General features: G+C 39.7%; 1 protein-coding gene across 1 annotated transcript; it reads left to right on the top strand.

Moving 5' to 3' along the window:
- The first annotated feature begins 245 nt into the window (after nucleotides 1-245).
- Nucleotides 246-18,388, top strand: LOC120297596. The gene is made up of 5 exons (XM_039320403.1): nucleotides 246-299; nucleotides 13,116-13,217; nucleotides 13,617-13,775; nucleotides 14,699-14,777; nucleotides 17,360-18,388. Exons 2-5 carry the CDS (start codon nucleotides 13,121-13,123, stop codon nucleotides 17,886-17,888), a joined length of 864 nt encoding a protein of 287 aa, XP_039176337.1. The 5' UTR covers nucleotides 246-299; nucleotides 13,116-13,120; the 3' UTR covers nucleotides 17,889-18,388.
- The last annotated feature ends 5,066 nt before the right edge of the window (nucleotides 18,389-23,454 follow it).

Below are 23,454 nucleotides of genomic sequence, written 5' to 3' on the forward strand. Positions count from 1 at the left end.
GGGTTTTATAAAACCTTTTCACTTTAGACCTCCACCGCCGTGTGCAAAAAAAAAAAAGGTTCAATCAATCAATCAATTTCAACTTCTCGTGGGAAAAAAAAGATCTTGCAAAGTTGGAATTGATTGATCGAACTTTTTAGTCCCACCTAGTCTGCTGTTACCACCCAGCCATGCTCACCCAATGGACCACATCCACCCAATAGGCCATACCTACCCAGCACCTGACAATGCATAAGTTGGTTTTGGGTTGCAGTTTGGGCACTCGGTCTCTGAAAGGTTTGCCATCACTGGTCTAGATGGTAAGTGGTAAATTGATCTTTGTTAAGTGGATTGAAGAGGATTGGGGAATGGTTTTTATTGCCTTTAACCGGGGGACAATTTCATCTGGACTTTTTTGGGAAGATAGTGTGGCTTTGGAGATTGGATTTACTGAATTCAATCAAACAAATAATTGATAAGAGATGGCATTAAGAAATAAATGTGGATATTCGGTTGGGGACTAATCGGGCTTAATTTGGGAGATGATTTGGGATAGTTAAGAAGCTGCGATAAATTTGCTATGAGTTGTTTACAATAACAGTTTGTTAAGAGAGGGTTTTGGAATTTTAATCTTGTCTTTTTGAATTATTACTGTTCTTCCTGTTAACTATTTTGTTACTGATATACTATATAGATGACAGGTTAACAATTTGTAAAATAGAATTAGTAGTTTAGTAACTTAAAATTCTTTGGGCCTGTTTCGCAAGGGATGGGAAACTAATATTGTTGTAATATATTAATCAGCATTCAACTAGGGACGACAATATGCGTCTATGTGTTGGTCTATTTTTTTTTAATGCACCTTTTTCTTTTCAATGTTTGTTGCTTTTTTCTTTGTTTTTTTCTAAAATATTTTGGTGTTTTGCATTTTAACTTTTTTTTTTTGCATAAAATAAAAATAGTTAAAAAACAACAACTGCAGTGATTCACTTAATTGTGGCAAGAAATGTCATACAAAGGGCAAAACTCACCTAAATACTGCTTCGCCTAGAAATTCTAGCCTCCATCATCGTTATATGTTGAGGATTACCTATATTCTCAAATGGATTCTGCCCAGGATTAGACTGCTGGGGCTCGTTCTTATTCTTGCAACAATAGTGTGCAAGCATCGCTGAAGTAATGACTAAGAGCAGGACTAATCCAGTAGTCTGAAACAGGTAAGAAGAAAGTCTACATTAACAATATAAGTCTGGTAATATATTCCAGAATTTGAAAGCAAAAGCAACCCTGTCTTTGATATCCCAAGTGCCCAATATTCACATAGTTCCTAATTTAATTTAATTTAATTTAATTTATGGGTTAAGGTCATCAAGAAAGCTAAGGCTTTCCTAAAAATATGTGCAACAATAAATTTACCAAGTTAATATTTATTTCAACAGGCTGTTTTTAGTGTACATTTGGGAAGCAACTTTTCATGCCAGCCTTTCAAATCAGGACAAAAAGAAAAACAAACCACCATAAAGAATCTAATGAAAACCAGGCTATTACATAACAGTTGTGCGCAGAAATCGATCTGCTTGTATCAGAATTATTGAAGTTCCATAAGGGCTAAATTGTGATATAAGATTCAATGGAATACAAACCACTTTGTGATAAATACATCATGGACTAGAATACTGGTAGCTATAATCTGAAGAAGTTTATTGCTAAAGACCAATCTGTTGGTTGTGTGAAAAAGCTAAAAACAAAAAAGTTGAACAGGTTTCCAATTCCTTTCTTGACCTGAGATGAATACTCATCTATGTGCTTTTCCTCTGCACCCCCATATTTATCCATTTGAATATCTAATAAATTAATGTTTCCCACTTTCCAGTTACAACAGAACGGGAAAGCATCTAGAAGAGAAAGGATTAAATTTCTTTTTCTTTCTCTCAAATCTAAAATATCCTGAAAAACAGCTTCTTTTCACAATATCAAGCATCTATTAGTTCAATATGAGCTCCAGGTTATGCAGCTTAGCTTTTCTTTCCTCCTGAGTGAACATACAAACAAATGTTATAGTTTCAAACCAAATTTCAAATTTATGAGAATTTTATCAGGATTTTATGGCAAGTGTCAGATGACATATAAGAAAAAAAAACCACAACAGCTTACCTTAGATATTGCTGACATTTCAAAATTAGTTAGCCTTATTGATGCATCGTGATCTGTACTCATTGCACACTGAAAATACCTTCCATCCAAAAAAACAATCACAAGCCACATGCAGGGGGGGAAGGAACTCTGCCATAGCCTGCAGCACCATAGCCTGCAGCACCTGCAGCACCATAGCCTGCAGCACCATAGCCTGCAGCACCGTAGGCTGCAGGAACTGTAGCACCATAGCCTGCAGCACCTGTCGTCTTTTTTAACATCAAACGAATTTAACATATACATCTGAATAATAAAATTCAGGATGAAGAAAATGAAAAATGGCAACACTAACAATACTATAAAATAAATTAGATTCCATGGCGGTGGGGCGCAGGTATATTCAAGTTCCGTAATTTCTTCAATCACTGCCAAGATAATTGTGGCAATGAAATTTAGTGCTATTCTGTTCCGGAAAAACTCCCCAATAATGTATTTAAACTTCATTTTGAAAGTTTTGCTCCAGCTGCCTGAAGGTTTCTGAAAAGTTCTCACACAGATATCAAGCACAACGGAAAATGAAAGGAAAAAATAGCTGTGCTACATCATGTCATGGGAGAGAAATCTTCTACAAAACTCCCACAGGAAGTCAAACACAGCAGCACACAAAGTGCTGCCTCTTTCAGCAGCCACTTTCTGAGGTGGTTGCAGTCCTCCTCCAGAAAAAAAGTCACATCTCTTAGGTCCTGTTTTTCCTTCAGGAGCTCAGAGCAGGACACATAGTGCTCCTTTTCCATTTTTCCTGCAGTGACAGCCCTATCAGGTAGGTTGGACCGAGAGAGAATGAATTGCCCAAAGTCACCAAGGCAGCTTCCCTGCCTGAAGAGAGGCCGAAAGCTGAGTGTGTCACTGCTGAGCCAACACCTCGATCACTAGCTCACATTGGCTGCATCCTTTATGAGCAGCTTGATTGTAAGTCAAAGTAACAGCCAAGGCTTCTTTCTCAGATCAATTCACCAAGGGAACAAGTCTAATTCACTCCTTTTATCAATCAGGGACAAAGGTTCACAGAAACTAAACTTCCATATGACTTGTATGAAGGTAGTAAAGGAAATTACAAAGGTAGAGCACTTATGGGACTTGATTCTAAGTTCAGTTTGGCAAAGCAGGCATCAAACCACATTCCTTACTCTCAATTCTCTAAATTTCTGGGGAAAAAAGCATGTAATGCTTTAACAAAGGCCCCAGACTGGTGAGTGGGTTAGGCTATTGAAACTTTAATTGTGGCTTGGAGAAGGTTTGTGCAGGATTCTGGTGAGAAAAATTAGTCCTGCATAATGTGTGTGGCTAGCCTTCGATGTCACCCACACAGCTGCTTCGCTGGGCTCCCCTCCCATTTCAGAGCCAGCAGGAAATCCTGCTGCCTGATATCACGTTGAAGCTTTATGCTTTCACGAGGATAGGAAGGGAAGGAATTTCCTGCCAGGCAAGCTAAAGAAACAGAACAGGAGAATCCTTTCAATTACACTTCTAATTAACCATGATAACCAATAAAGGAAAATGTTTGTAGCTCAGGGTTGACATGAGAGGTCATTGGTGTTCTCTGAGCTTGTTTGTTTTCTTGCAAACATTTCATTACCCCAATGATGTTATCTGGTTAGAGTAATGAAATGCTTGCAAGTATTCCTGAAACTTGGTTGGATCCCAAAGAGGGCATTCCCCTCTTGGAAATGTACCCACCTGGCATCAATTGAGCGGGGGTGAAAGTGTAGTACTTACCTGGGAGGCTGTAATGATTTTCAAGGGCATTGCTCTGCATGTTACAGGATGTGAATTGCTTTTCTTTAAGTTGGGATCTAGGAATAAGTTAGGATTGTCCCCACTGTACCAGTCTTCCTGCTGCATTGCAATCTCCCAGCCTAAGCTACTTGACTTCAATCCTGGATTGGCAGAGGAGTTTTCCAGACTAATGGTCCTCCTAGAAGAGTGGTTCTCAACCTTTTTAATGCTGTGACCCCCAACCGGTCATAAGTCAAGGACTACTCAACTGGTCGTAAGTCGAGGACTACTCAACTGGTGCAGCAGCGTTTGCAGAATGGGACTTTTGGCGGGCTCAGCAGGGCAGAGACAGCCTGGATAATTCCTATTGGCTTTTGAAAGCCAATAGAATTAGACTCTATTCAAGAGAGTCTATTCTATTGGCTTTCAAAAGCCAATAGAATAAAAGGGAGTAGCACAGCTAAGGAAAAGGGGGAAAAAATGGCAGACTGCATTGTTTGGTGACCCCCGTGAAATGGTCATTCGACCCCAAATGGGGTCCCGACCCACAGGTTGAGAACCACTGTCCTAGAAGATTTCAATTTGCCTTCTCTGGGAGTGAGATCTGAGTCTGCTTGGGAGTTCCTGGCCATCATGACAGCCATTGGGCCATCCCAGATCATCTAGGGCCCAATATGAGGCAGGAGGCTCTATCTACCAAGGAATGTCATCTGATATGGCTCAGGAGAAGAGCCTTAGGGAGAGCAAACAATGATTTTGCCTGTGTTGTTAGAAAGGGGAAAGTGTTGTTTGACTACCCCAAAATAACTCACAGGTTATTTCCTCCTTAGTGATTTATGGTGTCATGCAAACATACCGTAGTTGCAATGTTATAAAAGCCTGACTTCAGTATGGATCTAACCATGTAGGCATAACTTGATGATAGTAGAAGATGTATCCAATCATAAATGAGTTTTGTTCTTGCTTTTCTTGTGCTTTGATTTATCCCTGAGAATTGCTAGTTGCTAATCTTGACTGTACAAATAACTATTAACTAAACAGTTTTATAAAGTGATGATGAGCTGAGTGATAAGCTTCTTAACCCTTTTTTGTTTTTGATTCATGGAGCATAATAACTAAACTTGTGGGAAAATAGCCTCTGGTGGCAGGAAGGGAGCAAGCAGTGCGATGGGCAAGCTGCTGCAGAAAGAGCAGCCATTGAGTTTCTTGCTTCTCTGGGTTTAGCAAATGGCAGCTCAGGAGGAGCAGTGACCACTAGGCTGGGCTCTCTTCAAGCTGAACACTTCATTGTGTACGAAGAATACTGTTCAGATGGATGCTAAATGCCTTTCAGAAACATGAGAGAAGAATATAACTTGGGAAAAATACAGCTTAGCTTCGCTGCAAATTTTGTCCACTGAAGTGAGGATGTTGCGTGGCACAGCTCTAGAATTATCATCCACAGCCAGTGGTACAGAAAGGCCATTGGTTTTGTAAGGAGACAAGAGCAGTCTCTGACTAGCTATCTCAACCCCCGTGGACCAGGATTTTATTAGAACCAGGAGCATCAAAAACATCAATATAGTGGCTTCAATCATGCAGCCATGGTTGCCATCTGGACTATTTGTACCTCCTTATGGATAACTACAACTGGAACATGTTTCTCCAAGTTATCTGAGGAAAGGAAAAGGGGGGGGGAGAGAGAGAGATTAATTGAGCAACTATGGAAATGAAGCCAAAGGATATTTTACATTCCCTGGGCCATATCTCAGGTACTATGCTGGTTCTGGGATTTCTGGATCTTCATGCATCATTCTAAGCTGCTTTTAATAAAGTTATTGTAAGAAACCAGGGTACTTTGAATTCTATGGGTTTGTTGTAGCAGTGAATGTGTGCTAGAAATGTGTTAGAATGTGTGATAGCCACTACTTTTATGAGGTTTATTGAACAACATTGTGCTTTATAATATCAAAATTAAAACTGAAAAAGCACAGTTTTAAAAAATTGCCTGACTTGCTCTAAAGGGCTCTTCATGTTCCTTTGACAAAAACACATCCAAATTTGAACACAAATCTCACAAATCAGATGTAATTTCTCCTTCCAATGTTCTGACTTTGGAGAAATTGAAAGCCTGGCTAGTATATGTGAAGGAAAAGTAAGGCTTGTGTCAGTTCTTGGGGTAGCATTAGTCTTCTTCCAGTGGTGGGATTCAGCCAGTTTGCACCACTTTGGCAGAACTGGTAGCTAATTTTTTTTTGCCCAGGTCCAGAATGGACTTCCAGAAGCAGCATCCACACAGAGAACCGGTTGTTCACCACTGCCTTCTTCACACTGTCAGTGTGTCCAAAAATCAGAGTACAGGTTCCTCCAATGGGTCCTCCTTTTGCCTCCTTACGAACTCAGCATTTTGATATCAAAAAACAAACAAAAAAAATACCCCTAAGTTTGAAAATTGCCAAGGATGCTTCCTAATCTGGGACTCAATCTCATACCTCAAGAGGTGGAAAAAAACTCAGGTTTGCAAACCACAAAAGACCACAGGATTGCAACACGAAACAAACAGGCACAAGAAACAATAGCAAAGCAAAGAAAGGGTATTTTCATGTAACCATCAGTTTAGTGTTTATTTGCTTTTTCTAATGTAGGAATGCTTGACACATTAAGCCTAGCCCTACTTTTCTTCAGTTTCAGTTTTCCTTTTCTCCCCAGCTGCTTTCCTGTGAAACAATGCGTGCTATTTATATAAGAAGGGAAGTTCAATAATGTATTTCATTACATTTTAATTACATTATGAATCCATTAGATGTGTAACCCTGACAATTAGATGTAACCCTGACAATTAAGCCCTTGTTAAAACTCATCTAAAAACAAACAGTTCTTTTCCCTCATAACTAATTTCCTTCTCCCACCCAGACTTCTAAAGCTGTTAGATTGCATTGATTAAAAAAATGAACATTCAGAGAGAAGAACATGAGGAAACACTTTCTTAATTTAAGAAAAAGAATTTATTGGACAGCCTTTTCCTCAGTAAATGTTCCATTTCTCAGAACAATGTTTCTCTACTTTGGTGACTTTAAAATAGATGGACTCAACTCCCAGAATTCCCCAGCCAGCACCAGGACTGAGAAACACTATCTCAGGACATTTTTCTGAAAATGTAGGTCTGTGTTCAGGCTGACTGGATCGCAGCAAAGGAAGTTAAATATGTCAGGCTTGCTCACTTACCGTTTTTCCTGTGTTAGCCTTTCTTCGCCTGTTTTTGTTTGAGTTAGCAGATTTGTTCAGAAAAAAAGTCCATGTTTTCAACATTGATTCTTACATATGCATTTTAATTGCAATCTTCCCAATATACAGAGCAAATCTAGTGTATGTTTTTAAAAATTCGGCACCCTATTTATGTTGCCTAAAATCATAGTGTAACCATATGAATGGGGTATTCCTATTAGCAAGTACGTTTTTGTGCATATTTCCTTGATCTGCAGAGATCCAGATTCAAAGGTCAAAATGTGATTCACACACACACACACCAACCCATCAAGAATACTTTAAAGCAGATGCACCTTTTCTTGGCACCCATATGGGCCATTCTAGAAAAAGTCACATTTAATTTAAGGTGTTCCCAAAACACCTAGATAACTGCTTGCTCTCAATGCTCCCAGTCACATTTTGACTATTGACTTTGGCCTTCTGCATAAGCCTATAACATACATTGCTTTGTTCACAACTGCAAGTCAAGTGATGTTTTTATAAAGGGAGATTTTTCTTTTCTGCTGCCTCATGAACTAAGCTGTGAGAAAGATCCCAAATATAACATTTTACCTATTGGTGCTCAATTCACTATAGAAAGCATATCCATGCCTCATCTGCACTGCCAATCATAGCAAACAATGGCCTGCGATATTTCATGTGGGGCCATTGTGGAAAAACCTCAGGGGCAAGGCTAGACTTGTATTCTCTTCACAACTTTGTTGATCCGGAAGTAGGAGAAAGCATAGGAAGTATCAATTGTGAATGTGTGCAGATGGCCCTGCTGTCTTTGGGCACTTGCAGAGTCATGGATTCAGGGTTATGAAAGGACAGCAAGGAAAACACCCAATGTCCTAACCCACCCGGGAATGTACAATGTCTTTAGGGAAACACCGAAAAGGGAACATTTTTAGTTACTTCTGCTTTCTCCCTTCTTATCTACAGTGTGCCAGACTTACTGGGTGAAATCTTTATCTTATGTGTGTCAGCTTTGCTGGGTGGACTGCTTATGTAATCAGAAAAATAAATACAAGGATTTCTTGTCATTCGGGGCTTCTCTCTTTTAGAGGAGCCCGTCTTTGTTCAGCTGAATAAAAATGTAAAGCTTAAAGGCAACTTCTGGTTTCCTGTATTTTTTTATATATATATATACCTCAGAACCTGCACAGCAACTTACTCTATTCCCAGACTTTACAATCTAGGTAATGGACAAATTTTGCATTGGTGTCTCACCCCATGACTCATACAATATGATTCCTTCCACTAGCTAAAGGTTTTCAGGACCATCAGAAGAAAGGTGGAGAATTCTGGTGGATGTCTAAACTTCACAAGACTCTTTTAACTAGATGAGGATAAAAACAGAGTGTTTTTGGTGTTCTGGAGGAAGCAGCATTCACTGAGCTAGGATTACAACATCACATAAATTCCCAGAAACAGTGCTGGCAGGATGGTGAGCCTAAAGGAGAAGAAATTGCAGGATGGGATTCCTTTATTTCACAGTAGATAAGCAGCAAATAAGTCAGATATAAGATTGCTGAAATAGACTTAAAGGAATCCAAATAAAATTAAAGAAAAACAGAAACCGGTGGAAAACTGGAATTGGTGGGAAAACCTAAAATAGGGAGGGTTACTGGATGGGGAGAAAATATAAACAACGCAGTGTGGGAGGACAGCACCCCCCCCCTCAGAAAAAGACATATTTGGGGAATATTTAAAAGGCAGAATATAATATTTCCCCAAAGGATCTTAAAGGTAGAAACCAACCGCTCCACTCCAAGTCTCTCTGCCCCAAACAGAAACCAGATCTGCATAAATGCCAGGGAAGCAGGATATGACCTTTGGGACATAATAGGATTAACCCACCACCATCAGAATACCAGAAAAGCGCACTCAGACTCAGGTCAAAGTTCATGCCACAGGAACAACTCAAAACAACCCCAAGAAGGTATAAAAACCCACCACTCCCTATTACATGTGGTCAACTTTCCCAGAGCCATCTTTCTCTCTGGCTCTATTCTTCAATAAACTACAACTTTCTTTCTAAAGCAGTCCCCATTTTAATTATTCCCAGCTTGAACTGGACTCTGATGAAGATTTTTCTTTCAACAGCAGTATGATTACTGGAAATCAGGATAGCTGCTGGAAGCAAACAATAAGTCAACAAAAATAAAATCAGGCTGAGTTCACCCACTGTTCAGGCTACAATTTGCTTAAGCATGATTTAATATTGGCTGAATCTACATATTATTATCAACTGCAAAAATGCTTGACAGAAACAAACAAATGTGTTATGGTGTAGAACAGACTAAATCCAACCAAAGTGTAACCTAACAAGAAGGTGGAAAAATGGAAGACCCAAAGGAAAAACAGAGCTATTGTGTATACCCCAAAACTTCCATAGTGTGGAAGACTTCCGGGGAATGTATTCAGTGGCTAGTGGGCTGAGTAATCAAAATGTAAAATTCCCCTGTGGAGCTCAGGACTTGTTTTCTTAGTAACAAGACAATTTACTGCGGGTTGCTGGGGAGGAGAGCACTCCATATCTGCAAATGCATATTTCCCAGCCTAGCCCTGCACTGTTTGTTGTTCTTAGGAAAGGCAGAAAAATGGAAGTGTCTTGGGTCCCCAGAGCTATTGTTTGTGCTATTGAATTGGTTCTCTTCCCAGCAGAGTTGGCTGGAATATGAGGTTTGATGACCTCGTTCTGGGTTCCTACCTTTTAACTCTAGAATGCCCAAAGTTCCTGTAATACTCAAACGCCTGCAAGTTACATGCTATATGGCATGTCCTTTTATGGATATTCTATCTATTTCCTAGCAATGAACCGATAGACCGTGTGTTTCTTTTGTCAGCTTCTCCCAATTCATGCCCTCCTGTATCTTGCCAGGTTGCATTTTTTTTCAATAAATATTTATTTTTTACTCAAAAAATAAAATACAAATTGTAAAAAAGGGGGGAAATACAAAACAAAGAAAGAAAATGAATTTGCATTAAAAGTAAAAACAAGAACAAAACATAATTCCCCCCCCCCAGTTTGAATACAGATAAATATATTTTGAAAATAATAGTTTCCCTCTTCTCAGGTAAGTCACCTGAGGGTTATGTTGAGTCATTCCTAGGAGCTTCTGTTCAAATTTAGGGAACATGCCACCAGAGAACCAGCTGTGGTGGCAAAATTAGCTTTTTGCCAGCAGGAGAGAAAAATGGCCCTGTCACTTAGCATGCCATCTTCGAAGGACCACCCACCCCGGTTGCATTTTCTACAACAGGGGTCTTCAAACCTGGTCCATTTAAGACTGGTGGACTTCAACTCCCAGAATTCCTCAGCCAGGCACATTGGCTGAGGAATTCTGGGAGTTGAAGTCTACTAGTCTTAAATGGGCCAGGTTTAAAGACCCCTGTTCTACAATATATATTTACATGTGAATGTTCCAATAATCTCCTCTGTCTTACTGATAATTCCCCAGTTTATAATAATCTCCCAAGCAGCCAATGTCTGCCTTGCCTACCATGTAAAAGACATTTAGGCAATTCTGGCCCTAATAAATCACATAAAATTCTGTTGAATAACATTGCTATATAAATATCACAATGTTTTCTTGCTCAGCCCCTCGGTCATTGCCAATTGTTTGCGACTGTTTGTCTTGGGACTGCCATGTAACATGGGTGAACTAAAAATTGCTATTGACATTTGTGAAAATCAAGGAGCAATATTTGTAAAGGTGTTCAGCATGATTACATTATGTGCCATACCAGGCACCGCAAATAAAACATAGTTTTAGAAGCCAGAATAAAGTAATGTCTACATCTGCTACTCTGACGAAAGATTATAGACAGTAGGAGAAATTTGATGAATACAATTTTGACTTCTCAGGTTTTATTTCCATGGTGTTATTTTTCTTCAGATCATGATGGAAACTAGTAAAAAAAAAATCAACCATAAAAGAAGTTGCAGAATATCCTATCATAGAAAGCCATGCCGTCGTTACATTTTATTGAAATCTGTCCCTGAATGAGTGCTTTTTTTAACCATACCTGTGATAATAGCAGCTGCAAAGAGGTCATCCTTTAAATTTAAAGCTTGAAAAATCACACATCCCAAAGCAACATCCCAAATGTTGGTGCTGCCAATGGAGAATGAGCTGCCACAAAACTGTTTATTCTAAAGTTAATCACTCTATCTGCAGATCAAAAGGGAGAAAAGAGAGAAAAAATGAATCACCCTTTACAACTCCTTCCCACCTATATACAACCAAGATAACTCCTGTCAGGCCCCAAACCTGATCATCCAGCAGTCAAAAGGGATACAGGTAGTCCTCGACTTCCAACAGTTCATGTAGTGATGTTCAAAGTTACAACAGCACTGAAAAATGTGACCTATGACCGATTTTCAGACTTACGACCTTTGCAGCATCCCCACGATCACGTGATCAAAATTCAGCTGCTTAGCAACTGGCTCATACTTATGACCGTTGCTGTGTCCCAAGGTCATGTGATCCCCTTTTGCAAGCTTTTGAGCAGCAAAGTCAATGGGGATGCCAGATTCACTTAACAACCAGGTTACTAACTTAACAACGGCAGCAATTCACTGAACAACTGGGGCAAGAAAAGTCATAACATGGAGCACAACTCACTTAACAAATGTCTCACTTAACAACAGAAAAGTTGGGCTCAATTGTGGTCGTAAGTCAAGGACTACCTGTATATGATTCTTAGGTTGCGCAACGTTTCAGGCGTCGCAATGGACACTGCTCTGGTTAGCAGGCTCAACAGCTTAGAGTAGACAGAAGAAAAGAAAAGGGAGAGGGGAAGAAGTGCCTTCCAAAAAGGAAGCTATTGCCATTTTTAGTTTGTAAAAATTTGGTTTTCTTTGATCTGACATGTCATTTATTATTATTGTGCTATATGCAGTCTCTTAGATTCAGTCAGCTTTTTAAAGGCATTTAGTTTGGTTTGATTCATAATTCTTCCAGTTGAGAAGGTTGGTCGACATTGTGAACAGAGACCCAGGGAAGCAATACATGACATTGTTGGGTTGGGTTGGGTTGGGGTTGGGGATGGGTTGGGGTTTGGTTGAATAAGAGCATTGTTTGATACTGTGCTCTGTGCATGCTTTTAACCTCAGTCTACATGATATGAGGGGCCCATCTTGCTGTCTTTATCAAAGGCCCTTTCTATCTTAAATACATTCCTGGTCAGGTGGTGAGGGGTCCTTGGTGCTCTCTGAGCTTGGTTGTTTTCTTGCAGACGTTCCATTATCCAAACTAGGCAGCAGCATCAGTGCAATGATCAGCACTGATGATCTTACCTAGTTTGGGTAATGAAACATCTGCAAGAAAACAACCAAGCTCAGAGAGCACCAAGGACCCTTCATTTCAACCCCAAGCTACAAATATGCTCCTTTATCCGATCAGGTATTGGGGGATGTCTGTTCATTTGCTTGCTTTGTGTTAAAGGATTTACCAAAGTCCCTTTTTTGTAATACACATGGGCAATTGACAAAGTTGCCGAAGTGTAGCCCTGGAAGTGTAGCCCTGGATCCACTTTACGGGATAGACTCCTTCAGCAACTCCAGAGCGTTAGCCATTTGTTTTAGCACTGCAGGGACACCCACTTTTAGGTCTCTTGTACCCTTAACAACTGGTCAGGTGTCAGGTTTTCAAGCCCCAGTGGCACTATGAGTGATGCCACAATCAGCACCTGCCACAATTCCTCTTCTCCATAATTCTTCCAGTTGAGAAGGTTGGTCGACATTGTGAACCCAGGGAAGCAATTGTGACATTGTTTTGAAGAATGTGTAGGATGTTTGAGTATTCAGTGAGGGAAAAAATCCTTTCCTGGGGGTAGAGGAATACTGGCACATAATCCTACTATGTGGGGCAGCTGGGCAGCTCCATCTCCTCCCTGCAGCATATAAAGAACCGTGTTATGTTTCCCCAATCATCATTGCAGTGTTGAAATGAAGACTCCCTACTTAGTTCTTCTTTTTCTCATTGTTGCAGGGGCAATGAGGAGCAATGCTATCATCTTTGACAGATGCAACCTCTCAGCCATCCTGAAGGACAATGGATTGGAGGGATTTTCAGGCACCACAATAGCAGAGTGTAAGTGCTCCTCATTTTGTTCTGCTTGTAGCCTCCTCAGTTATGCTGAAATATCCTGATTCCCCACATCAGCTTTTCATTTTATGCCTTTGGTGTATTTGTAACACTACTTGTCTATTTTCGAAATGCAATCTGTTAACATTTGGTGATCCTTAAATGATGCTTTTTATGAAATGTCTTTAATGCAGCTATGTAGCTCCATTCAGCCCAACTGTCTTGGTAGTAGATAACTAAATTTCAGCCATGGAATTCTGGACGCTCTAGAGAACTCATTCATTCTTTGGGCTACAAGTAGCTCTCTCCTTCCATAACTGGTTCCTGCTATCACTCTTTGATGGGAAATGGTGAGTCAGACCATCATATGATTTTTTTTTTGAGCCTGCTTTCCTCTACCTCCAGGGATTTGTTTGGTGTTTCATAGCAGTGGCTTTGATACCTCAGCCCTCAATGTGGGACCAAGGGCTACCAATCATGGGATCTTCTTGCTAAGTGCAAAGTGGTGGTGTGACGATTTCAAGACACCACATGCACGCAACTATTGCAACTTAAGTTGTGAAGGTAAGAAATCATGACTTTCCATGATCCCCTTACCTACTTTAGCTTCTCCTTACCTACTTTATCCACATCTTGTGTATTTTTATACACCTGAATCATGTCCTCTCTTATTCACCTCCTTTCTAGATGAAAAAGGCCCAAATGTCACAACCTTTTCTGATAAGGAAGTTGTGCCAGTCCCTTGATTACCTTAATTATCCTCTTCTGAAACCTCTTTAATTCCACTGTATCCTCTGTGAGGTTGACAATGACCAGAAAAAATCCAGATGAGATGCCCCTTTGATTAATATAAGAGCACTATAATATTGGCATCTCGTTTTGCTTTGTTTTCTTTAGTTTTCCTATATTCTTTCAAGGGCTACCTCTTTCAAAATATTCACTCAGAAGCACTTCTCTTATTTTTTTCTTATCTTCTTCTCAAAACTAACAATATCCAGGGCTCACAGAGTCAAATGCATTGAGTTTCATAGTGCTGTAGCAGACAACAAGGACTGAATAGGCTTTCAAAAGGAGAATATACCTCACTGCAAGTCTGGAGGCATTGGAATACTCTAGTATGAGTATGCAACAGTCCAACATTGTAACCCGACTTTGAGTTGGGTTTACACATTAATGTTTACACATTGATGAGTTTATACATTGATTTAAGTCTGGCTTGTTATTACCATGATGGTTTGCTCAATAAGTCATTGGCTAGGTTCATACTATAATGGGTTAGAAACTTTGATTGCCAGACCAGAGTGGCTGTGTCTGGAGTCACACAACCTACATTAAGCCACTAAACTAACCACATATTGGCACAGACAAAATATGAACTTATTCAAGAATCAACTTACTTTACCTTTCTCAATTTATTACTTCCTCTGACTTTAACAATAACTATGCTCAAGTAGACTTTTTAATTCTCCCATCCTTTTCTTCTTCAGCCCTGCGGGATGATAACATTACTGATGATATTCAATGTGCCAAGAGAGTTGTCCAAAAAAGCATGGGCTTTGCAGCATGGTAAATGGATTATTATATTCTTATTTATTTTGTTATCAAGCACATATACCAAAAGGAAAGTAAGGTAGTTCTGGAACAAAACTGTCATGAATTTACTGGAGAGGTCTATATGTTGCCTGAATAGCTCCACAAAGGGCTAAAGTGTGGGGTGATTATTTGTAGTTGCCATTGCTCCTGTTCTCCAAAGAAGGCAGGAAAGCAAAAATAGAAGTCATTTCTAAAGCTAGGAATTGTGCTTGCCTCTCCTCTAAATGTTGCATTTTTGATGCTTTGCCTATGCCTAAAGTGAAATAAAGCAAGAAGGCCAAATTCAGTTCAGGAAAGCTCACCAAAGGAGAAGGAAGGTATTATCACCAGACTGATCTTGAGCAGAACATTAATGTAGTTTTTCTAGTCTGGCTTTCTCTAGAAATGTTTGAGATGCAACTCACAGAACTGAAAGTTGTCCAACATACCTGAATCTGAGACTAGAGTCATTTGTTCACCTGCCCCAGCAGGCAAAATGTCATCAGTGAAAAAAACTTAAGGGGGAGAAGTCCTGTCCTCTGTGTGAAGGCCTTTTTCTTGGAATCCAGTTTTTCGTGGAATCCAGTTCTCTGTGCAGAACCCAGGAAATCATTACATTGCTTTTTCTCCTGTGATGAACAAAGCAATCTGTGCAGGACAACAGAGGACACCATTACTTTATCCAGAATTGCGCATTTTCATGGTGGAACAAGAAACGACACTTTTGGCTACCAAAGTCAGCATTTCAAGGGGAAAATTATTTTTAAAAGTCTATTGATATGCTTATTTTAGGACTTACACTGCAATTATCAGGTGCTTCTCACCTCAGAACAGGAAATTGTGCTATCAGTTTTCAGCAGTCATGACCATGGGGACTGTAAAGACTTGAACACTGGACACTATCTAACAAAATGAAATTCAATGGTGAAAAAGTAAGGTTCTACATTTAAGCAAGAAAAACCAAATGTTCAGGTATAGTATAGGGCAGGGCTTTTCAACCAGTGATACGGGTACCCCCTGTGGTACATTGGCACCTGGCAGGTGGTACGCAACTATCCTAAAAAAGTGATAGTAGGGGAGGGAAATGAGCTGAACCGGTGGCAGTACCGCACAAGGCTGAGTGAGAGATGGCTGGAGCTGCAGGGCTGTCAGAGCTCAGCAGAAGTGTGAGGATCAGCACCAGGCTCCAGCTGGAGCTCAGGCACCAATCAGCTGGAAAGCAGCACTGATCCTGGCGCTTCTGCTGAGCCCAGAAGAAGCGCCGATCAGCTGGAATGTTGCAGCATCTCCAGGGTCTTGTGACTTACATTCAGATGCTTGGCAACTGATTCATATTTATGACAGTCACAGTGTCCCAGGATCATGTGAAGTGATCAAAACCTGCTGCAACCACCCAGCAGACAGGGGAATTAAAACCAAACACCCCCCCACCCCACCCCCACTGCCAATCCTCAACAGAAATGCTCATAACAATAAAAACCTCGGACAGGAGGAAGAGCACAACCAGGCGGGCAGGCAGGTGTCTTGCTCAGCTGTGGCTTGGGGGGCACTTTTTTCAGTGCCATTGTAACTTTGAACAGTCACTAAGCGAACTGTTGTAAGTTGAGGACTACCTGTACTTTATCACTTTTTTCCTTTTTTTTTTTTTTGATCATCACGTTTTTGACCCCTTGCTAGGCGACTGATGGTACTTGGATATTGCCATGTCCTAAAAGTGGTACAATGGGTGAAAATGTTGAAAATCCCTGGTATAGGGGGTACCTTGCTCAATAGTAGTAACTGTGAGAGACATCTCAGAATCCTAGTGGACAATCACTTAAATATGAGCCAGCAGTGTGCTGCAGCTGCCAAAAAAGCCAACATAGTGCTAGGCTGCATTAACAGAGGGATAGACTCAAGATCACGTGAAATATTAATACCACTTTACAATGCCTTGGTAAGGCCATACTTGGAATACTGCATCCAGTTTTGGTCACCACAATGTAAAAAAGATGTTGAGACTCTAGAAAGAGTACAGAGAAGAGCAACAAAGATGATTAGGGGACTGGAGGGTAAAACATATAAGGAACGGCTGCTGGAATTGGGTATGTCTAGTTTAATGAAGAGAAGGATGAGGGGGGACATGATAGCAGTGTTCCAATATCTCAGGGGCTGCCACAAAGAAGAGGGAGTCACCTAAAGGCAGGACAAGAAGCAACAGGTCCCTTCCAATTTTATTATTATTATTATTATTATTACTATTATTACTATTACTACTACTATTACTACTATTATTATTATTATTATTATTATTATTATTATTATGGGATTGAGAGATTGTTTGAGGCCCTGGGGCTATAGGCTGGCTACCCTTTCTGCATATCATATTCAGTGACGATGGAACAGAAAGATTTGTTAAGGGAACGATATGAATTATGGAGGGATGAAACATGATGCCTTGATTATTAGTACAATAATTTGGCAGTTATTTGGGGGCTCAGGCTTCCATGTGGCAACATTCATACCTTGGTCTTCCCAGGTACATGTCTAGTCAACTGAATGGCAGCAATATTCTGACCAAGAATTGTTCATTACAGGACTTCCTGGAGCATACACTGTAAAGGACAAGATCTGAGGAAATATATTGCAGGCTGTGACTTGGAAGAAGTCACCTCTTCACCGCCAGTCTCAGAAAAAGTCTTTACTGGTGACCAGAGGCCAAAGACTACCCATCCAGGAGTAGATCTTCTGACTACTCCTTTCCAAGACATATACCCTGAAGAATCTACTCTCCCATTAAAAAAATGGCCTAATTCTGAGCTTCCAGCCATGGGTTCTTCAAAGCCTACAGTTTCTATAAGAAAGTTCCCAAATACCACCTTTCTATCTGAGAATCTTCCAAAATCCAATATTTCCGTCAAAGAGCCTCCAGGATTCACCCTCTCGACACATAGTCCCTTAAAGCCCTCTGTTACATTAGGGGAAGCCCCAAATTCCGTCCCACCCAAGATTCCTCCAGAACCTATAGCCTCCATCAATGAGACTTCAAATTCCACCCTCCAAGCAGTTGATCCCAAAAAGTATTCGGTCCCATCGCCTAACCCAGCATTTTTTAACAACGCATAGAAGAACAAATGGTAAAACTAGGGGTTTTTTTTTTAAAAAAAATCATATTGTATCAAAGTTGCCATGAATGTGCAGTGAAATTGCAGCATCTTTTCCTAGCATGGAGCCATAACACTCTTCTTTGGGGATAGTGGTGTCATTTATTTATTACATTCTTCATTTATAAATGATATTCTATACATGAAAATAATGTTCTCAATAGCATTAGATAAACTGATATGGTTAGAAAAAGCAAGGTTTGTGTGTATAATATGAAAACGTATGACATTGCTTTAAATAAAAAAAATGCAAAACTCTGAAAACTGTTGAATCATCAGTGATCTAACATGACTATTACATTTTCAATTATCCCAACATTGACAGATCTTGGTGATGTGTGTATAAATATACCAATTAAAATTCTTTCATATTTAATTGGTATAAGTATGTTGTCGCTAAAATTAATTCAAACCACAGAAGAGATGTCCTCTGTTAATGGCATCTATCCACCCTACAAAATAGGAAGTGTTACTGCTGTAAAATAAATCAAATTCATCCTGGAAACAGTTACAGGGCAGTTAAGGCCAACTTTAGAAGACTTGACAAAATCTGCTTGTCTTCTTAGAGCTGAACTACATGATTTGTTACTAGTTTGCCTTTGGTTTGTTTTATCATAAAACCTAATTGTCTGAGTGCACATTCTTTAAAGGCAGTATTCCTCAAAGTGTGCTCATATATGGAAAGTTTTCAGAAAGTACTTTCTTCACATTCTTTTCTGAATAGTCATATCAGTGTTCTGATTGCAAACCTAGGGAAGAATTCCAGAGATCCAGATGAAGCTTCAGCTATCTTCTCTTTTTTTCAACACAAGTGCTTGCCTTTTGAAGGAGAAGAAACCACAGTGGGAGTTTATGCAGCTTCTATGCAAAGAAGCTGCATAAGAGAGTTATGACGGGGGGGGGGGGGACAGAAAGAAGGTGGTCCCTAAGTTGCCTCGCGGAAAAAAAAAAGCATCTTTGGGATAACTATGACCTGGATGACTGAGAATCTCCACAGACAGAAAGAAGGTGGGTTGCCATAGTAACATCACAATGCCTGGTAACTTTTCCCACATTAAAACTCTGAAGGGGAAAAAATGGCTTCTTTGAAAATCCGTGTCAAAAATTGATATTTAGTAGAACTACCCTTTTATCATGTGGCATTAAGACCACACCTTATAATTGGGCTTTTAGTCAAGTTTTTATATTATTTTACTGTTTGTAAACTGCTCGGAGTCGGATGAGATGGATGGTGTAGACATTTTATGAATAAAATGAAATAAAATTATAGACTCTTTCCGAGATAAATACCTGGTTTACTCATCCCTAACTGAAGGATAATTTCTCAGCCTCAGGGAAGCGCCATCTCCTTTTACTATGTCATTTACCAGTTCATAGACCTTGCCAACTATCAGAGCAGAAAAAGGTACTTCATTTTGTAAGATGCAATCCAAACCAGAACTTTTGGTTTGCAAATGGATGGCTTTGTGGTGAAATTAAACAGTTATATAATATGCCTCTATCCTTATCTTTTAAAAATATAGATTAGATCTTTTTGCAGTTTTATGGTAAAATTTATATAATGCAATTTTTTTCTACCTCCAGAACTAATATGGTCACTTTTCCCACACTAAAATTCTGAAGAAAAAAATTGCTCGGTTGAAAATCAAAATTCCAAAACCTGATATTTAGTAGAACTACCTTTGATCATCATAATAGTAATCAATGTTAATTATTCATAAATTAGCAACACCAACAGGCATCAAATACCCTGCAAAATTTCTTTTGCAAATTGATCTTACCTGTATTTGGTAGAATACTATCAAAAATCTTAGTTTCGGAGAAACTCATTTCTAGCTTTTCATCATGGCAAACAAAATATTGCCAGAGTTTAGAGATTTTGCTAAAGGCCATTTGCAATCCAGGAGAGAAAGATGGCGCCATCAGCACAGGAGAAGATAGTAACAGAATAAATGATGTGAGTCTGTGAAACTGACATTGGAAACAATATGTTCCATGGATTTAGCGTAAAAACTAAAAGCAAGCAAGTCCACTCTCTAACTCCAGCGGTGAAAGACATCCCTTGGGATGCATATAGTATTTTTAGGCAGCATCATACAGCAATCTAGTGGAGGAAGTGAATATTTAGATTACCAGTTATCAGTTTCCTAAGTGACTAACTACATCTCTACCTAGAGTTGCTCTGTGAAGGCAATGGATGGTTGGTCTTTGATCTTTATTAAAATAACCCATTTCCTTCATCATTTCACAAATGTTTCTATAAAGTTTCCTTCTGTTCCACCTTACTTCAAATGAGCATGCAGAACCAGCCAAAGTATTCTAGATGAGCTTTAAATCATGCAGAATAAAAAGTGATTCCTTCCAGCAGCTTGGAAACATTGGAATCAATGCTTAAATTATCCTCCCATGCAATTTCCACGATCATAACCCTTCATCCCATACCTGTGTAAATGTTTTGCATAAAATAAGCGTGAATGTGTCTCACTTAATATTTTTAATTATTTCAATTCATTTTAAGATCTCTCCCTCAATTTTCCCTGGTATTGTTATCAGAGGAACTTGTCCATAATATTCTGGATCCTCTAGATGGCAGCATTTGAACGTCTCCAATCTTATACTGGGTGTCCCCAGTAATTACAACAGTTCCACTTCGGTTCAGACAGATTTCTAAAATATGTTGGATACTTTGTATTTTTTTTTTGGTAGAGTAAAAGGCCAATACTATTTAGTATCACCATTATCAAACAAAAATGTGCATTAATCTAAGACTGTTAGATACTTCTGGCAATATAATAGTAGTAGTAGTAGTAGTAGTAGTAGTAGTAGTAGTAGTAGTAGTAGTTGGATAGAGTCTAATTCTATTGGCTTTCAAAAGCCAATAGGAATTGTCCAGGCTATCTCTGCCCTGCTGAGCCTGCCAAAAGTCCCATTCTGCAAACGGTGCTGCACCAGTTGAGTAGTCCTCGACTTACGACCGGTTGGGGGGTCGCGGCATTAAAAAGGTTGAGAACCACTGTTCTAGAGTCTCAACATCTTTTTTACATTGCGGTGACCAAAATTGGATGCAGTGTTCCAAGTGTGGCCTTACCAAGGCATTGTAAAGTGGTATTAATCTTGATCTTTCACTATTCAAATTATTTTTGCAAGTTTGGATTTAATTTCCCTTTTAAGAGAAAAATAGGGAAAATCCACTCACATATACATTCATATTAGAAAGAATCTATGCAGCAGCTGGTTTAAACAACACTGCCTTCTAAACAGTAGTGATGTGCATCAACATAGCATACATCTGGGTTTGTGAAACCTGAAAACGGATACATATTTTTAACCTCTGAAACTTGGAAATGCAACGTATCACAATGATGAGGTTAAGAATGTTAAGGGAGGGAACACTAGGAAACTTCTAGAACCTGGAGGTTGCCATGGAAGATAAATGGATGTTATCAGAACAAAACATCAGAAGACAAAAGGCTTTGTGTACAGAATGTTCTGTTTCTGGGGAAGGCAGAGACTGGATGTCATCTGAGAGCTAAGGTGCGTGCAAAACCATAATAGAGCCAGAAGTCAGGTGCAGTTGAGAGAACAGTCCTGAGAAAATCCATAGAGTTTTCTAGAAGAAAAAAGAATCTATGTAATATATATTCTTGTATTAGATTGGGGGGGAATAGAATCAAACCTGGGATGGCACAAAAAGAGCATTGATTGCACTGTTGGATGATATCTGGCATGAATGTTGTGTATTCATCCTTCCCTTTTTTGATCTCTCAGTTGCTTTCAACATCATCAACCATTATATCCTTCCAGATCAATGCTGGATGGGGAGCAATAGGCTTCACCTAAACCCTGGCAAGATTGAGAACCCTGGCAAGATTGAGAAGCTTTGGGCTTTGGAGTTCTCTGGTTCTGGAAATTCTCTTTGGTGTTGGGTGGGATTGCATTGCCCCAAACAAACTCTGTGAGCAATCTGAGAGTCCTGGTCTCACAACCTCTGCCTGATGAACAGATGGCAGTAGTGGCTAGGAAGGTCTCTGCACAACTTCATATTGGGTGCCAGTTGTGCCTTTTCCTATATTGAGACCCATACTCACAGTCACTCACACACTGGTCACCTCCTGGTTGGGCCATTGTAATGTGCTCTGCATGGGGCTGCCCTTGAAGAGTATCCGGAAACTTCACTGTTGCAAAATGCAGCAGTACAAAGTTATGTGTGTTTCTGATAGAACATGTTACACTTCTAAGTTGCATGGGTTACCTATTTGTTTTGGAGTCCAATTCAAGTTACCGATGTTGGATCTTTAAACCCCTATATGGCATGAGGCCAGGTTCTCTGGAGGAGGATTACCTCTCCCCAATCACATCTGCCCATCCCTCCAGATCCAGCATAGACAGCATGTAACAGGTTGTCATCTAAGGAATTACATATGTTGGACGGATGTAAGGCCACTGGGCCTTTCTGCTGTGGCATCGCTTTGTGGATCACTGCTGACCTTCCAAAGGTCCCTCAAGACCTGATTGTGCCATCAGACCTGGGTACCCCAAAGTCCTAGTGAACCAGTGAAGTGGCCTCTTTATTATTAACATCCTTTTGCCCACTACATAATTTATCTTTGCTTTTATAGTTTTTAATTTTTTTAATCAAAAACTATTATTTTAAGTATTTATTAACTGTTCTAACCATTGTTATATGCCCCCCAAGTCACCTGTTTTGTGAAATGGCCAGCTACATAAATTTGACAAATAAATAAACTCCCAAGACAAACGAAGAACTTCTATATAAGAAAAGACCAAGAACTGTAACCAGTCATGAAAACATGATCTTGTGAGACCCCACAGCTTCATTTGAGATGCCACCACTTTATGTAAGCTAAAAACACTCTCACTACAATTCTGAGCCCATGTGCATTCAGTAGGGAATTTGTGAGTTGATGGTCAGTGGGTCACCCTTGCATACATATTGAACAGTCACAAAAAAATGAAGCTATCAAGACTTAGGAGAAATTTACATAGCAGTCTTAGCTACTCTTCTCCCATGTTCTCGCAAACCAGTTTGAGGATTCTCACTTTGAACAGAAATAAGAACAACCAAAGACCATTTGCTCTGTCAAATTTTTAATATGTTAAAAAAAATAGAAGCCAGTTCTGATTTTGTTATTTCTTTGAGGATAGTTTCATTCTTTTCTTCTGAAAGAAAAATATCATACATCATGAGAGTCAGACAGACTGCAAAAAGGCATAGGGGAGGGGCAGAAGATAGAGGTTGCTGTGACCGCTGCCGCCAACTACATTGAAGGAAGACATGAAACAAAACCACAATTTAGCAAGTGACAAACAGCTATGGCTTCTGTAGAACTTCCCTGAACAGAACATGCTGGAATCTCTCAGCATATAGAATGGCAGCTCACCAACTTCCTCTCAGGCACCATTTGTAGGACCTTTCCTGCTCCCCAGAGCAAAATTCTTGCAGATCCTCAAACATAATTCCCCCATCCAAACCCCACAACACGAAGCAAAGGAAAACATGTTTGAGG

This window comes from Crotalus tigris, unplaced genomic scaffold (genome assembly GCF_016545835.1).
Source record: "Crotalus tigris isolate CLP2741 ecotype Arizona unplaced genomic scaffold, ASM1654583v1 scf7180000023637.1517150, whole genome shotgun sequence".
Classification (NCBI taxonomy): Eukaryota; Metazoa; Chordata; class Lepidosauria; order Squamata; family Viperidae; genus Crotalus; species Crotalus tigris.

What these genes read in the sequence shown, in the direction of transcription:
- LOC120297596 (XM_039320403.1), top strand. Translation starts at nt 13,121, where the DNA reads ATGAGGAGCAATGCTATCATCTTTGACAGATGCAACCTCTCAGCCATC. An exon ending in AGGCACCACAATAGCAGAGT is followed by an intron (nt 13,218 to 13,616) that starts GTAAGTGCTCCT and finishes CTCTACCTCCAG; the next exon opens with GGATTTGTTTGGTGTTTCAT. An exon ending in AGCATGGGCTTTGCAGCATG is followed by an intron (nt 14,778 to 17,359) that starts GTAAATGGATTA and finishes TGTTCATTACAG; the next exon opens with GACTTCCTGGAGCATACACT.